The sequence below is a fragment of the Castor canadensis genome, chromosome 10, assembly GCF_047511655.1.
Source record: "Castor canadensis chromosome 10, mCasCan1.hap1v2, whole genome shotgun sequence".
Taxonomy (NCBI): Eukaryota; Metazoa; Chordata; class Mammalia; order Rodentia; family Castoridae; genus Castor; species Castor canadensis.
In genome coordinates, this window is record NC_133395.1 from 55,678,418 (window position 1) to 55,695,247 (window position 16,830).

Genomic DNA, 16,830 nt, shown 5'->3' on the forward strand with positions numbered 1-16,830 from the left:
TGGAGAACATCATTCTGAGTGAGGTTAACCTGGCCCAAAAGACCAAAAATAGTATGTTCTCCCTCATATGCGGACATTAGATCAAGGGCAAACACAACAAGGGATTGGACTTTGAGCACATGATAAAAGCGAGAGCACACAAGGGAGGGGTGAGGATAGGTAAGACACCTAAAAACTTAGCTAGCATTTGTTGCCCTCAACGCAGAGAAAGTAAAGCAGATACTTTAAAGCAACTGAGGCCAATAGGAGAAGGGGACCAGGAACTACAGAAAAGGTTAGATCAAAAAGAATTAACCTAGAAGGTAACACATATGCACAGGAAATCAATGCGAGTCAGCTCCCTGTATAGCTATCCTTATCTCAACTAGCAAAAACCCTTGTTCCTTCCTATTATTGCTTATACTCTCTCTTCAACAAAATTAGAGATAAGGGCAAAATAGTTTCTGCTGGATATTGAGAGGGTCGGGGAGAGAGGGAAGGGGCAGAGCGGGTGGTAAGGGAGGGGGTGGGGGCAGGGGGTAGAAATAACCCAAGCATTGTATGCACATATGAATAATAAAACAATTTAAAATAAATAAATAAATCAGCCTTTGATGTTAATATTTATGTCAACTAGTGGCTAATCCTGACACTTTATGAACTCTTAACTTTCATTTATTTTATTATTTAGTTTATCAAGGTTATAGCCATCAGGAGTTGACAAGACCTGATTGCTCACCAAGTACTGCATAGCAATAGAGCGTCGGAGAGGCCCAGGAGGTCCAATTAGAAAGACATCTTGCCCCAAAAGATCTTTCTGCATTATCCACCTCAGATGCTGGACTACAGATTGAGTCATGGAGTCTGAAACTTTAAGGAAGAAAAAAGAGAAAATGAAATGCAAACTGGACGATTACTTATACAATAATATACTAGTACAACAGCTTACTGTTACAATAGTATAGTGCTATTACTAATACAAATCTCCAAGCAAGGCAAACTATGTATTTTTAAATATACATTTGTATACATATAGAGAGATATTATATACACATACCTGGTGAATGCTCACTGTTTCAGATAAAACTATTATTATCAGTGCTAAAACAGAACAAAGTTTTTGATATCACAAAGAGTCACATATCTTACATTTGAAAGCTTGTAAGAACATCTGAATAATCATCTATATATGTCCCTAAAGAAATGAAAGTGATTTTCAAGGATGATTTGAGGAACTGGTATCATTACTTTCTCGCAGGTTTCATAGCCTAACCCTTCCATTCCAAAACAGAAATATGACAGAAACATCCCAGGCAATTAATGATTATCATAGACTTGAAAAACAGGAGACAAATACATTATAATTGAAGATGGCAATGGTTGTAAGAGCTCTCAAACTTTACAGATACAAAGTTTGACACAGATTTAAAATTACATCATAGGGGCTTATAATTTAAGTCTATTCTTCTACAACTGTTTTGGGAATAGAAGACTACCCACACAACGCCCTTCCACAGCAACTATTAAATAAACCACGAATGTGCTCATTGTCTGTCCAAGCATTTTAGCATGTTTAAATTAATAAAGCTAATTTGTTTCTCAATATGTAAACTACCCAATGACTAAGCAAATCCGTCCCTAGGTATAAAAGAAAACTTCTTGATCTTGTACATTAAGAGACATACAGAATACTCCGAGCAGCACTGTTCAAAAACTGGGGATAGGAGAACAGATAAAAATGCATACAGTGGAATATTACACAGCAACAAAAAATGAATAAACTAATGCTATAGGCTAGGCATTTCTAATTTAGAAACTAGAAATCTGAAATACTCCAAAATCTGACACTTTTTGAGTGTCAAAATAATACAACAAGTAGCAAATTTCACACCTGATCTCATGACAAGTCACGGTCACAATGTGGAGGCACCAAAAATATAATTTGGAATTATTTTCAGGCTACATGTATGGGATATATATGAAAATGAATGAATTTCCTATTTAGATGTAGGTTCCACCCCAACTCTATCTCAATATATAAAGATAAATAGATATATAGATGTCTATATACATGCAAATATTCTAAAATCCAAAAAAATTCACATAAGGAATATTTAATCCCATAATATGTTGAACTCTTAAGGATACAATTTGGAGAGAAAAAAAAGTCACAAATTAAATCAAATATACTGTTTTAAATAATACAACATATAAATAGAACCAAGGACAAAAGTCAAATGTCATTTCAATAGATGAAAAAAAATTCAATATTCCTTCATGATAAAAGCCCTGAACAAGGACTAGAAGGAATGTACCTCAATATAATAAAGGCTATACACAACAAACCTATACCAATTTTGTACTGAATAGGGAAAAACTGAAAGCACGCCCCCTAAAATCAGGAATAAGACAAGAGTGCCCACTCTCCCCACTCTCAATCAAGACAGTACTTGGATTGTTAGCCAGAGCAAGAAGGCAAGAGAAAGAAAATAAAAGGAATACAAACAGGAAAGGAAGAACTCAAATTATCCCTATTTGTTCCTGATATGATCTTATGCTTTAAAGACCCTAAAAATTCTACCAAAAAACTCTTAGATCTGACAAACATGTCCAGTGAAGTAGCAGAATACAAAATCAACATACAAAAATCAGTAGCTTCTCTATACGCCAATAACAGCGTAAGAAATAAATCAGAGAAACAATCACCTTTACAATAACCTCAAAAAATTAAATACCTAAGAATAAACTTGAAATAATAAACAATGAAAACTATAAAACACTGAAGAAAGAAAAAGACGATAGAAAATGGAAAGAAGTCCCATGCTCATGGATCAGCAGAATTAATATTGTGAAAATGGTTGTAATACCAAAAGCAATCTACAGATCCAATGTGATCATTATCAAAACTCAATGATGTTCTTCACAGAAACAGAAAAAACAATCTTAATTAACACAGAAGACCTTGGACAGCCAAAGAAATCATGAGCAAAAACAGCAAAGTTGGAGGTATCACAATACTCAACTTCAAATTATAATACAGTGCCATAGTACTATAGTAATAAAAACAGTACTGGCACAAAAATAGACACAAAAACCGAGAGAACAAAGACCCAGAAATGAAACCACACAGCTACAGCCATCAGATCTTTGACAAAGATGCCAAAGACATACATTGGAGAAATGACAGCCTCTTCAACAAATGGTGCTGGAAAAGTTGAATATTCACATGTAGAATTCTGAAACGAGATCCCTGCTTCTTACACTATACAAAAATCATTCATATATGGATAAAAAACCTTAATTTAAGGCCTGAAACTCTAAAACTACTAGATGAAAACATAGGGAAGTCGCTAGAAGAAGACAGAGGCATAGGAATTTCTTAATAGGACATAAACAGCCCAGGAAATAAGAGCAAGGACTTACAAATGGGTTATAGCAAATTAAAAAGCATCAAAGCGAACAAGTATTAGAGTGGAGAGCCAGCCTACAGAATGAGAGAAAATCTTTGCCAGCTAGTCATCTGACAAGGGATTAATAACTAGAATATATAAAGAGGTCAAAAACTAAACACAAAGAGAACAAATAGTCTAATTAACAAATGGCAAATGAACTGAAGAGATGGATCTCAAAAGAAGTACAAATGTCTAATGAATATGTGTAAAATAGTCAACATCCTTAGGCACAGAGAGATGCAAATCAAACTACATTGAACATATATACATGGAAATGTCAAAAGGAAATTCCTTGTACAGCTATCTTAACAAACATGTCATTTTCTTTTCTTTTACAAAACTGAAGAACAGGAGGGTGGTGGTCTGGGTGGTTGGTACCAGTGTGTGGCAGGGAGGATGTGGGGAAAGCATGTGAGAGGGTGAATAGAGTGCAAATACCATATACATATACATGTAAATGGAAAAATGAGACCTGCTGAAACTATTCCTGGAATGGGGGGAGGGGGGATAAGGAGAATGGAGGAGGGGGTGAACTCAGCTATGATATATTTGATATATTGTAAGAACTTTTGTAAATGCCACAATGTACCCCCCACACAACAATTTAAAAAAACTACATTGAGATTCCATCTCATCCCAGTCAGAATGGTTATTATCATGAAAACAAATAATAACAAATGATGTAAGGATGTGGGAAAAGGGAACTTTATGTATTGTTAGTGGGAATGTAAACCAGTACAGCCACTATGGAAACTAGATAGATGTTCCTCAGAAAACAGAAAATAGGCCACCATATGACCCTGCTATACCACTCCTGGACATATATCCAAAGGAATGTAATTAAGGATACAACAGAGACAGACACCTGCACACCCATGTTTACTGCAGCACTATTCACAATACCCAAGTTATGGAATTAGCCCAGGTGTTCACTAACTAATGAAAGGATGAAGAAAATATGATATATGTGATATTATTCAGTCATAAAGAAGAATGAAATTATGTTGGGGGAAAGGGAAAAGAAAAGGTGATGGGGTAAAGATGATCAAAGCATACTGTATCTATGTGTGAACAGCACAATGAAACACACTAAAAACTGCAAAAAAAAAAAATGGGGAGAGATCGGGGATAGGAAAGAGAAACGCGGTGAATTCTATCAAAGTATAATATATGCATGATGAAAATACCACAATAAAACATCTTCATACAGTTAAAATACATTAACAAATATATATACACCGTTTTGATAAAGGTCAATGTATAGCAATACAATTCCTCAGAAATACATACATGTGCAATTAAACAGCAGTCGAAAAAGCAAGGGATTAATAAATTCAGGATGAAGGGATACCTTATCCCGAATGGATAAGACATTCTTATCCATGAGCATGGACTCAGATTCTCATGAATAGCTTTAATAGTACTGGTAATATATTCTAGTTCTAAAATTAGTGTAGGTTACAGTGTTTGTTTCCTTATGTTAGTTAACACACATACATACACACACACGCACACACATGACATGAAGTCTTCTGCATATAGTGAATATCCCACAGTTTAGTTTTTGTTTTGTACTTTTTTTTTTTTTTGTGGTACTGGGGTTTAAACTCAGGACCCCATGCTGGCTAGGCAGGTGCTCTACCACTTGAACCATACCCCTAGTTCTTTGGCTTTATTTTTCACATAGGATCTCGTGGTTTTTTCCCTAGGCTGACCTTGACCCACCATCCTCCTACCTACAACTCCCATGTAGCTGAGACTGTAGACATGTTCCACCATACCCAGTTTACTTTATTGAGATGAGGGATGGAGGTCTTGCTAACTTTTTGCTCAGCCGGCCCCAAAATGTGATCCTCCCAATCTCTACCTCCCTCCCAAGTAGCTGGGATTACAGTTACGTGTACCATACCTGTCTCCATACTTTTTAAATGAATTAAATCACCCAGTGAGGTCACAAAAGAATTCAAAGATCCAACTAAGAAAGCTTGCCTAGGACCAAAAGTGTGCCTTCTTTGTCCCCCTCTGACAGCCCAATATCACTAGGGTAGCCCTTCATCCCCAAAGAAAGCTGAAGGGCTGGCAGAGAAGCTCAAGCAGTAACAGTGCCTGACTAACAAGCATGAGATACCTAAGTTCAAACCCCACTGCCGCCAAAAAAATAAAAATCTTTATGCTACCAAAGAAAGCTAAAAGTTAACCATTTGAAGAGATAATTTTCTGATTTTCTTTATTGTAATGGGAAGATGAAGGTAAAGGTTTTGAGCAGACTGGGTAGATAACCATGTCACTGGAGTCACACTAAAGCATTGTATAATTTTTCCAGGGGAACACCTCTATGGCTGAAAATCACCAGACTTAATACCCAAGTGCAGGTGCTTGGCTTCCCTTCTGTTCTTGTGGATCCACTAAGACATGCATGGAGACATGTTACACAAAAGGGACAAAAACTGGATCCCGGAGGAGGGATTGAGAAAAAATTTTGGATATTACAATGGTTTGTGGTCCTGTAAAAGAACACAGTTCAGAAACAGATAAACCATGTATTTGTGCTATTAAAATTTTAGGGGGTTGGGGAGCAACAAGTGGGTGGAGAAGAAGGTCCTCAGGAGAGCAATAATGAAAAACTGATTGAAAAATACTATTCCAAGTGTGTCTTTGTGAAGAATCTATCAAGTACTTTCACGATGTTTGGATGCAATTCATCCGAGCCTGGAGAATTACCCTCATTTATAACTACCACATGTCCTTTTCACTTGTTTCTTTCCTACTTCAGGCTTAAACCCATCTTTGTGATGAACAGTCCATTCTTTCTTATTTTGAGACAAGTCAGTCTCCCTGACATTTAAGGATGAAATAAAATAAAATTAAGACACCCCACTTCTTTATCAGTAAAATAACACAATGTTCCCTGTGCTACTGTTCTACTATCTCCTCTTACTCAGAAATCAAATATATAATTAAAAATTTAAACAACCTGAGTTCTTCCCTTTGCATTTTTTTATTATTCATTTATTCACATGTGCGTACATTGTTTGGGTCATTTCTCCCCCCTGCCCCCCTCCCCTCCCCTTTCCTTTGCATTGTCACAACTGAAACTTAATTTGGCCACAGGGCTTCCTTACATATCTCTGAGTTTTGTGTTACTACTTCATATTCAATTCTGTCAATATGTCAGATGATCCATTCATTACTTGGACTTGGCTATTTAAAATCTAAAATTTGCAAGGTTTTAGAAGGTAGACCCAAGTTTATCTCTTTAGCTTCTTCCCACCTTTCACTCTTTATAACTATCGGTAACTACTCATCATTTTAGGATTCAGTTTAGTTCTAGGTAGTTCCAATCCATTTTAAATGTCTTAACCTTAGCGTTACAGTCATTTTCAAGGTTTTAAAAATCCAAGGCAGTTCTTAATTAAACATGAGGCTTGCCCTTTGCAATTGTTGATTTAATAAAGTGCTGAAATTTGGGAATAATTTATCTTTTAAAAAAATAAAATTGGAGCAGAATCAAAGCTGTCCCTGCAATGACAGAGCAATGTATACACCAATGTCCTTTCTTAAATAAGAGAGGAAGGCATGGTGTTATTTAAAGTTAGAGCCTGGGGAATCATGGTAGTGTCTTCCTCTTCAGCACGATGTTCATGTGTGCTGAGAACCACTGCCTTGAGAAGTATCTGACAATTCTCAGCAATGCCTTATTTTATTCTTACCACTCCACAGAGGTTCTCAACCAGCGACAGTACTATCATTCCCTATGCCTGCCAGAGGCATTTCCAATGTATGGTGATACTTTAGGTTGTTACAAAGCTTTGAGGAGTGAGGGATAGTTTAGTACACTGATAGTAATGCTAAATGCAGTGTCCAAGACAGTCCCACCCAACAGATCAACAGCACCTTTCTACAAACACTTTTTTCAAGGTCTCTGCTGCTTGCACACTACTAAGGAGTTGTTTCTAATTAGTCACAATTAAGCCCACAGGAAGATTTCCTCTCAGTTTCCCCTACTTTTTGCACAATGAAGTTGTTGAAACTGTAAGAGACACCAGTATATCCAAGTTCTTGTCACTCCAACATTTCAGTCCTAAGCAACTTCACAATCTTGTGGCTGAACTTGTAGTCTGTGGAAAACCTTAGCAAAGACATCTTTTCCCTACTTTTACCTTCCCTCAATAATAGTACCAATAATGGCCATAATTTATTGCATTCCTATGGTGTGCTGGGTTATAACACAAATGATTTTTTATACTGTATCTCATTTAGGTCTTGCAACAACCCAAAGAGGCATCAGACAATAGTTTGTAAGAACATAAATTTGAGCCAGTTGGGTTCAAATCCCAGCTCTGCTATTTACAAATTGTGTAACCATACCCAAGTTTTAAAACTCTGTGCTTGGTTTCCCCATCTATATAATGGATATAATAACTGTACTTACAGAGTTGTTGTGAGGATTAAACTAAGCACATAGAACAAGGTCCAGTACTGGTAAATGTTGCATATTTGTTAAATACTCCTCATTCCCATTTTATAATAGAAAAAATCAAAGTTGGAAAAGCAGTAGCATTTGTCCACAGTTGATAAGTCTATACTCAATATTAGACTTAAATCCTTTGAACCCATAGCTTGCATTCTAGACATTATGCCCTCTAGCTCCCTTCAAATGCTTTCTGACAGCTGTCTACCATCAAGTTTAAGACTGTCCCTACAAGCACAAACCACATAGGGCTCTATTAAATCTAGTACACTTGCTGTTCTGGCCAATATTTCTGTTTCTCTTATTTTTAGTGACATATAACAATATGTTTTATTCTTTCTATTAAAGTTTCAAAATTATTTTGCTATGGACATTATGTTATCAGAGGACCCACTTCTTCATAAAAATCATACTTTTCTTATTCATATTTTAATATATTTTCTGAAAAAAGAAAACACTCTCATGTTTATCAGGAAACTGAATTACACCATGAAAGAAAACATGATGTAATGCTATGTGAAGCATGAGGTGGAGTTTACATTAATGCTTGAGACTAGCTGTACTTTTAGGATAGCCTCAAGAAATCATTAGTCATTTAAAAGCATGCCAGAAATAGAAACAAGACTTAAGACTATACATGATGAACATCTGCAAAACAAGCTGCCACACTGCCTTGCCTAACTTAACATAAACATGGCCAGTGCGGGAGAGAATTCCCAACTGTGCTTTTAGGCACAAGATGCTACCTTCCAGGAGTCCACCAATAATAAACTGATGTTAAAATAGTACTAAAAAGTCTGATCCTGTGTGCTGTGATTTTCTAATCTATGTAAAATGAAAACATCTAGTTTCACACTGGACTAAATTCCTGATTTAATTCTTGCCAATATTTGTATCCACAAAAAAAAAAAATTCAGTCAGTCATATTCAAAGGCCTTAAAATACTGTATTAGAGTAATCTAAATTGGACTTTTCTCCATTTACAGATTCAAATTTGTCATATACAAGGTTAAAACTAAAATTCCAGAAAATTAAGCATAGTTCAAATTTTCTTATAATAAATCCCTGAAAACTAGTGATGTTTTCTTGGTGCCCCAAGAAGCAACGTAATATAACAGAAAAAAAAGGCCTTTGAAGCCTGACAAACCTAGCTGTGTTCTTCATCCTGTCCTTTATCAGTGTTCTTGGACAAACATTTTGACTCGTTTGGATTGAAGTTTCCTTATTTTCAAAAGAAAAGTAGTAATACTTGTGAAGTAAGACTACATGAAGCCCACAGTTAAGGTACTATGTCCAGCCCTCAGGCAATGAGAACTAGATATGGAAAAATCCTTCCTCTCCTGCAAATGCCTCTCTCTAGTGCCCTGGACGGCAGGAGGCACAGTGTAGCCAGGTAGGTATGAACGTGCTTCTGAGTTTATACTCAAATTACTGCTGGACCTAGAGCCCAGCCTGAAGAAATAATGGAAAAAGGAACACAGTACTCACCACATCAAAATCTATATAGCCTGAGCCCTGTGCTTTACCATATTTCATTTTATTCACCACAATCACCCCAAAAATCACTCAGCTATCTGAACACAGGCCTATCACCCTCCCCTGAATTTGATCTCTCTACCACATTACACTGTGAGATATCAAAAGAAGAACAACTAACTCCTTACTACAACTACATGTTCTTCTACTAAACTGCCACCTAACAACAGTGACTCCCTATGGACGTCAGACCTGCCACCAAGAGAGATTCCCTCAGCTAAGACTTCCCACTGCAGGGAGATAAGAACAGGAGAATCTCTAAAGCCCTTTCCACTAAGGACCCTAATAACCTATACTGCCACTGTCACTACCACAGTTCTAGTAGCCTCGATGGCTGAGGCACCCACAGTCATCACTGATCTTGATCACTAAAGAAGCACATGAAGGCTGTATCACTGCACTCACCAGAAACACAGACACTGCATGCTACCCAGATAGCTCCTGCAGGCCCATCTATAGGTAAACGTCTGCCTTAACGAAAGCTGTTCTGTAAGTTTAGAGACTGTTCTTCCAGATGCACAAAAGTCAATGCAGGGACACACAAAACATGAAAAAGCAAGGAAACATGACATCATCAAAGGAATATAGTTATTTTCCAGTAAGAAATGAGTATTTGTGCCAGGTACCAGTGGCTCACATCTGTAACCCTAGCTACTCAGGAGGCAGAAATCAGGAGGATCACAGCTCAAAGCTAGCCCAGGCAAATAGTTCTCAAGACCCTATCAAGAAAAATACCCAGGGGGGAGAGGGAGGGGGCGGAGTGGGTGGTAAGGGAGGGAGTGGGGGCAGGGAGGAGAAATGACCCAAGCCTTGTATGCACATATGAATAATAAAAGGAAAAAAAGAAAAATACCCAGTGAAAAAAGACTGGCAATGTGGCTCAAGTGGTACAGCATCAGTCTAGTAAGTGTGAAGCCCTGAGTTCAAACCCCAGGTACTGCCAAAAAAAAAAAAAAGAGAGAGAGAGAGAGAGAAAGAAAGAAAGAAATGGATATTTGTGAACAGCCTGAAAAGAAATTTAAAATAAAAATAACACTGTTAAGGAAAATCAGTGAGATATAAGAGACATGGACAGATAATTCAGTTAAATCAGAAAACAACTTATGATCTGAACAAGAAATTCAACAAATAGATATTTCTAAAAAAAAAAAAAAACAAAAACAAAATTTTTGAGGCTGATTTTTCAAAGAAATAAAAAATGTAGTAGGGAGCTTCAAAATAGACTACATGAAGCAGAAGATCTAAGAACTTGAAGATAGGTCTTTGAAAGACTCCATGAAGAGTGAGGGGAAAAAAGAGTAAAGAAAGCCCATAGGGCTTATGTGACACCGTTAATGAACAAACATCCACACTATGGGACTTCTAATTTTAAAAATATAGAAAGAAAACTTATTTAATAAAATAATTACTGAAGGCTTCCCACATCTTGGGAGAAAGATGGACATTCAGATCCATGAACCTCCAAAGTCCACAAACATTCAACCCAAGAGATTCTCTCTGGGGCACATTAGGATTAAAGTGTCAAAGACAGAGACTGAACAGACAGGTGCCAGTGGCTCACACCTATAATCCTAGCTACTGGGAGGCTGAGATTGAGAGGATAGTGATTGAAGGCCAGTCTAGGCAAAAAATTTGCAAAACCCCATCTCAACCAAAAACTAGGTATGGTGGGGTGAGCCTGTCATACCGAACTAATGAAGGAGGCTGAAATTAGGAGGATCATAGTTCTAAGCCAACATGAGCAAAAGAATTTGCAAGAGCCCATCTCAATGGAAAAAGGCTGGAAGTGGTGGCATGAACCTGTCATCCCAGCTATAGAGGGAAGCATAAAATCAGGAGGATTGTGGTCCAGGTCAGCCTGGGCAAAAATTGAGACCCTATCTCCTAAATAACCAGAGGAAAAAGATCTGAAGGTGCAGCTAAAAGTGGTAGAGTGTCTGCCTAGCAATCATGAAGCCCTGAGTTCAAACTCCAATACCACAAAGAAAAAAAAAAAACAGAATGAAACAAAAGACAGAGGCAGAATTTTAAAAGCAGTAAGAGAGACACACTGAGTCACTTATGAGGGACTCTTCATCAGATTTATAGTGGGTTTCTAAGGAGAAACCTTGAAAAGAGAATGAGACAATATATTCTAAGTGCTGAAAGAAAAACAATGCCAGCAAAAAATACTATACCCAGCAATGACATCCTTCAGAAATAAAGGAAAAATAAAGTCTCTCCCAAACTAGCAAAAGCTAGTTCTTGCACTAGACCTGCATTGCAAGAAATGCTTAAACCAGTTAGTTTCTCAGACAAACATAAGGATAATCATTACTACCCTGAATATACTCACTGGTAGAGGTAAAGACAGAGTCAGATCCAGAATACTTCAATAACTAATGTCAATGTCTGAGTCACACATATGTCTGGCATGCAAGTTAGAACTCAAAACAGTCAAAAATCACTAAAGGTACAATAAGTTGTTACATATATTACAATAAGCTATAAGTTGTATTATCAAAAACACAGATTGGAGGATGGTAAAAGTCCAGAGTTTTTTAATATGACAAATTGTTACTAGCTTAAAATAGTCAATTATAACTATAACATGTTTTATGTAAGCCTCATGGTAACAAAAAACCAAAAAGCCACAGCAGATATACAAATGATAAAGACATAGGAATCAAAGTTTAGCACAACAGAAAGTTATCAAAGCACAAAAATAGACAAGAGCACAAAAGGAACAAAGGCTCTACAAAACAATCAGAAAACAACACAATGTTAGTAGGGAGTTCTGTTGCGCATACACACACACACACACACACACACACACACACACACACCATGGAATATTATTTAGCCTTTTAAAAAATCTTGGATTGGGACATAGTTCAGTGATAGAGTACCTGCCTAGCATGCTCAATGCCCTGGATTCGGTCCTCAGTATGACTGAGAAAAAAAAAGAAGAATCTTGCCATTTGCACCATCTGGATGCACCTTACGCTAAAGTAAAACAGAGGTTAGCAGGGATGAGGGTGGGAGAGTAGCAAATGGAGAGATGTAGGTCAAAGGACACAAAGTGGTAGTTATATGTCATTGAAGAAGTCTAGACATTTACTGGACAACACAGGTAATAAAACTGTACTGGATTTGGGATTCTCTAAAGGACATTTTAGCTGCTCTTGCCACAAAACATAAAAATGGATAACTATGAAATGGTGGACATATTAACTTGCTTCACTATTGTAAACATTTTACTACACACACACACACACATACACACACACACATATATATATATACCATAACTTATGCTGCATACTCTAAATATATACAATAAAATTCATCTCTTAAAAATAACAGATTCATTGGGGTTAGCAGAATGGCTCAAGTGATAAAGCGCATGCCTAGCAAACATGAGGTCCTGAGTTCAAACCCCAGTACTGCCAAAAAAAAACCAAAAAACAGATTTGTCAAAGAAGAAATCTAAAAGGGAATTGCAAAGCTTTCTTAACTAAACAGAAATGAAAACTTAATATAGGTAAATTTTTGTCGTGCCACTGAAGCAGTTCTTAAGGGAAATTGCATAGCAGCACTAAGTGCCTATAATGAGAAAGAGGAAGTATTTCAAATTAATAGTCTCAGCTTCTTCCTTGAGACTAGAAAAAGAAGAGCAAATGAAACCCAAAGAAGGGAAATGATACCGATGAGAACTTAAAGATCAATGACCAAAAACAGGAAAATAAAGAAAAATCAATGAAACCAAAAGCTTGTTCTTTGAGAGCAACAGTATGATCAAGAAAGGGATAAAACACAAATTACTGACATCAGAAATGATACAGAAATACATGAAATACATACACCTTAGATAGTACAAGGATAATAAGGGTATGTTGTGAAATATTTTATGCTAATATATTCCACAACTTAGATGAAATGAATGGACATCTGAAAAGACAAATTCCAGCTCTTCCTTAGCTGATATAAGAAGAGATGACTTGATTAACAACATGTATGAAAGAAACTGAATTTACAGTTAAAAATCTTCCCACACAGAAAACTCCAGTCTGAGATGATTACACTGGTAAATACTACAAAACACTGAGGAAGCATATGAATTTTATACAAACACATGCAGAAAGCAGAAGAGAAACTCTAATTCATTCTATGAGACAAGCACTACCCTGATATCAAAATCTGACAACAATGTGACAAAAAAGTTGCAAATCAGTATCTCTCACAAATACAGATGCACAAATTCCAAACAAGATTTTTGCAAACTGAGTGAAATAATTAAAAAAACAACGTATCTTTACCAGGTGGGATTTGTCCTGAGAGTGAAAACTTAGTGTCTGAAAATCAATCAATGCAATTCACCATATTAACAAACAAAAAACAAAAATCACAAAATCATGTCAAAGAATACAGAAAAAGCACTCAACAAAATCTAATATCCCTTCCTAATTAAAATTTTTAAGCCTATTATGAAAAGAAGGAAACTCCCTCAGCTTGATAAAGAACATCTATAAAAAGCTCTACAGAAGCAGAGAGATTGAACGCTTTCCCCATCACCAAGAATAAAACAATATTCTCTCTCATGTGTTCTCAATGTTCTCTATTCAATATTACACTGGAGAGTCCAGAAACTGCAATAAGGCAAAAATAAATAAATAAATGAAATAAGAATCATCTAGATTGGAAAGGAAAAAGTAGAACTGCCTTTATAGACAACGTGATTGTTTATGTTAAAATGTGACGTAATCTATAAAAAATAATCTCTAGAACTAAAACATGATTTTAGCAAGGTGCCAAGAACCCAGATCAATATAAAAAAATCAGTTGTATTTCTGTGTTAAAGTTAAAAAACAGTGCCATTCACAATAACATAAAGATAAAGTAAGTAAGACCTGTTCACTGAAAATAACAAAATAACACTGAGAGAAATTAAAGATGATCTAAATAGAGATAACTTGTTCATGGGTTGGAAAGTTCAGAATTATTATTAATTATCTCCAAAATTACCTACAGATTCAATGCAATCCTAATGAAAAAATCACAGCAGGCTTTTATTAAAATTGATATTAACAAGCAGGATACAAATATCATTTATAAATGCAAAGGGCCTAGAATGGTCAAAACAATGTTGTAAAAGAACAAAGATGGATGACTAACATTATCTGATTTCAAGACTAACTATAGAAGTGCTACGGTTAGGCCTCAGAGCCCCCTCTGTTTGCCAAGGGGCGGTCGTCTTCTCCACCCCGCTCCTCGTCTCTTGTCCCCAGTGACCCAGAAGCCAGAGCCCCAGTCAGGGCGGGGTGGCGCGGCCCAGACTCCCGGACCTGGAAGAAGTGTCATCTCCCTCCTCTGCCATGGAGCCCACCGTGCCATCCCTCACCGAGGAGGACCTGACTGAAGTGAAGAAGGACGCTCTTGAAAATTTGCGTGTTTACCTGTGTGAGAAAATCATAGCTGAGAGACATTTTGATCATCTACGTGCAAAAAAAATCCTCAGTAGAGAAGACACTGAAGAAATTTCTTGCCGCACATGAAGTAGGAAAAGGGCTGGAAAATTGTTAGACTACTTACAAGAAAACCCCAAAGGACTAGGCACTCTTGTTGAATCTATTCGAGGGGAAAAAAACACAGAACTTTCTGATACAGAAGATTACAGATGAAGTACTGAAACTCCGAAATATAAAACGAGAACATCTCAAAGGACTGAAATGTAGCAGCTGTGAGCCTTTTCCAGATGGAGCCACAAACAGCCTTTCTAGATCAAATTCAAATGAGAGTAATTTCTCTGAAAAACTTCGAGCATCCGCTGTCGTGTACCATCCAGAAGGAGAATCCAGCACAGCTCCCTTTTTTTCTACTGATTCTTCTTTGAATTTGCCTGTCCTGGAAGTAGGCAGAACTGAAAATACCAACTTCTCTTCAACTACACTTCCTAGACCTGGGGACCCTGAGCTCCTCCTTTGCCACCAGAGCTGCAGTTAGAAGGAGGAGGAACTTGTGGAAACTCTAGTGAGATGTTTCTTCCCTTAAGATCACCTGCTGTGTCACGCAGCGACACTTTATTGCCTTTTATTTTTTTTAATAGTGACAAAAGATGTTTCAAAGGGTATAATCTTTTTATAAAACTACTATAACGATTTACTTACATTTGATACACATCTTTTAAAATACAATGTAAGCATATTTTGTAAATAGAGTTTTTAGCATAAAAGACGCATACTTTTAGGGATAGTTATATATAAATAATGTTGGTCATACACTTCTCAGTATTTTCTGTTTTTTTATTTTTCAGATTTTTTATGTCGTAAGACTGATTTTTATAGGGAATATTTTATTTGGGAATAGACTGTTATGCTTGGAATAATGTTTCTCAATGTATTTGTACTAGATATTTTCAGAGGCTAATAAAAAAAATAGTCTTTTCCAACACTGTAGCAGTAAATTTTCAACAATAAGCTGCTCTTATTGTTAACAAAGCCAACCACTAATAGCAGAGAATCTCTCATTCAGTTGGTCTCACACGGTCTCCTCATTCTGGAGAAACACCTAATGAAGTTTGAGCCACCTAAGGTCTATCTCAATTTGCCAAAATTCATTTCTTATTAATCTTACTGATACTGCTTTCTTTGGATTTTCAGTGTTTGCTTTATCATTTTTTTCCTAAAGAAAAATATCTTAGTATGAACCTCAATTATTACATGTAATTTGATGTGATTTTTTAAAAAAAAAAACCTCTGAACTTTTTGTTCTCTTTTAATGAGTACTACTGTATGTGTATGGTTGAAATAACTAGAACAGGCCAGGCATGGTGGTTCATGCCTGTAATCCCAGCTAATCAAGAGGATCATGGTTTGAAACCCTGGCAAAAAATTTATGAAACCTCATCTCAGCCAATAAAAGCTGGGCACGGTGTTATGCACCTGTTATCCCACTTATTTGGGAAATAGGAGGATTGAGGTCCAGGCCAGCACAGGAGTAAACATAAGATCCTATTTAAAAAATAGCAAAATCACAAAGGGCTGGAGGCATAGCTCAAGTGGTAGAGCACCTGCCTAGTAAGTACAAGGCCCTGAGTTCAAACCCCAGTACCACCAAAAAAAAAGGTTTTCTAGTGTGTATATGACAATTATATTTTATTTTTAATGCTATTTGGAACAAGCAGACCATAAGATAGAGTTATCTTTTGTTGTATAACAAAATCTGACTAATTTTATACATTTATAAATTTTTACTCTGATTCTTTTCATTTAAATCATGATTCTACCTGTTTTCTGATATCCATTTCCTATGTTTCTATTATTTAAAAAACTAAAAATGGAAGTTTGCTATTAACAATAAAAGGTTTTTTTTAAATAAGTGGTGCTACATTTTGGAGTTTAAAACAGAACCATC

General features: G+C 36.5%; 1 protein-coding gene and 1 pseudogene across 2 annotated transcripts in view; one reads left to right on the forward strand and one right to left on the reverse strand.

Annotated features, from left to right (window-relative positions):
* Nucleotides 1–16,830, reverse strand: part of Vwa8 (von Willebrand factor A domain containing 8) — a 358,183-nt gene that overhangs the window by 312,015 nt on the left and 29,338 nt on the right. For both annotated transcript variants that reach the window (XM_074043312.1, XM_074043313.1), the window contains exon 3: nucleotides 719–849. In XM_074043312.1, the coding sequence (XP_073899413.1) occupies nucleotides 719–849 (131 nt within the window). The remainder of the gene's footprint in view (nucleotides 1–718; nucleotides 850–16,830) is intronic.
* Nucleotides 14,759–15,630, forward strand: LOC109686485 (B-cell lymphoma/leukemia 10 pseudogene; annotated as a pseudogene).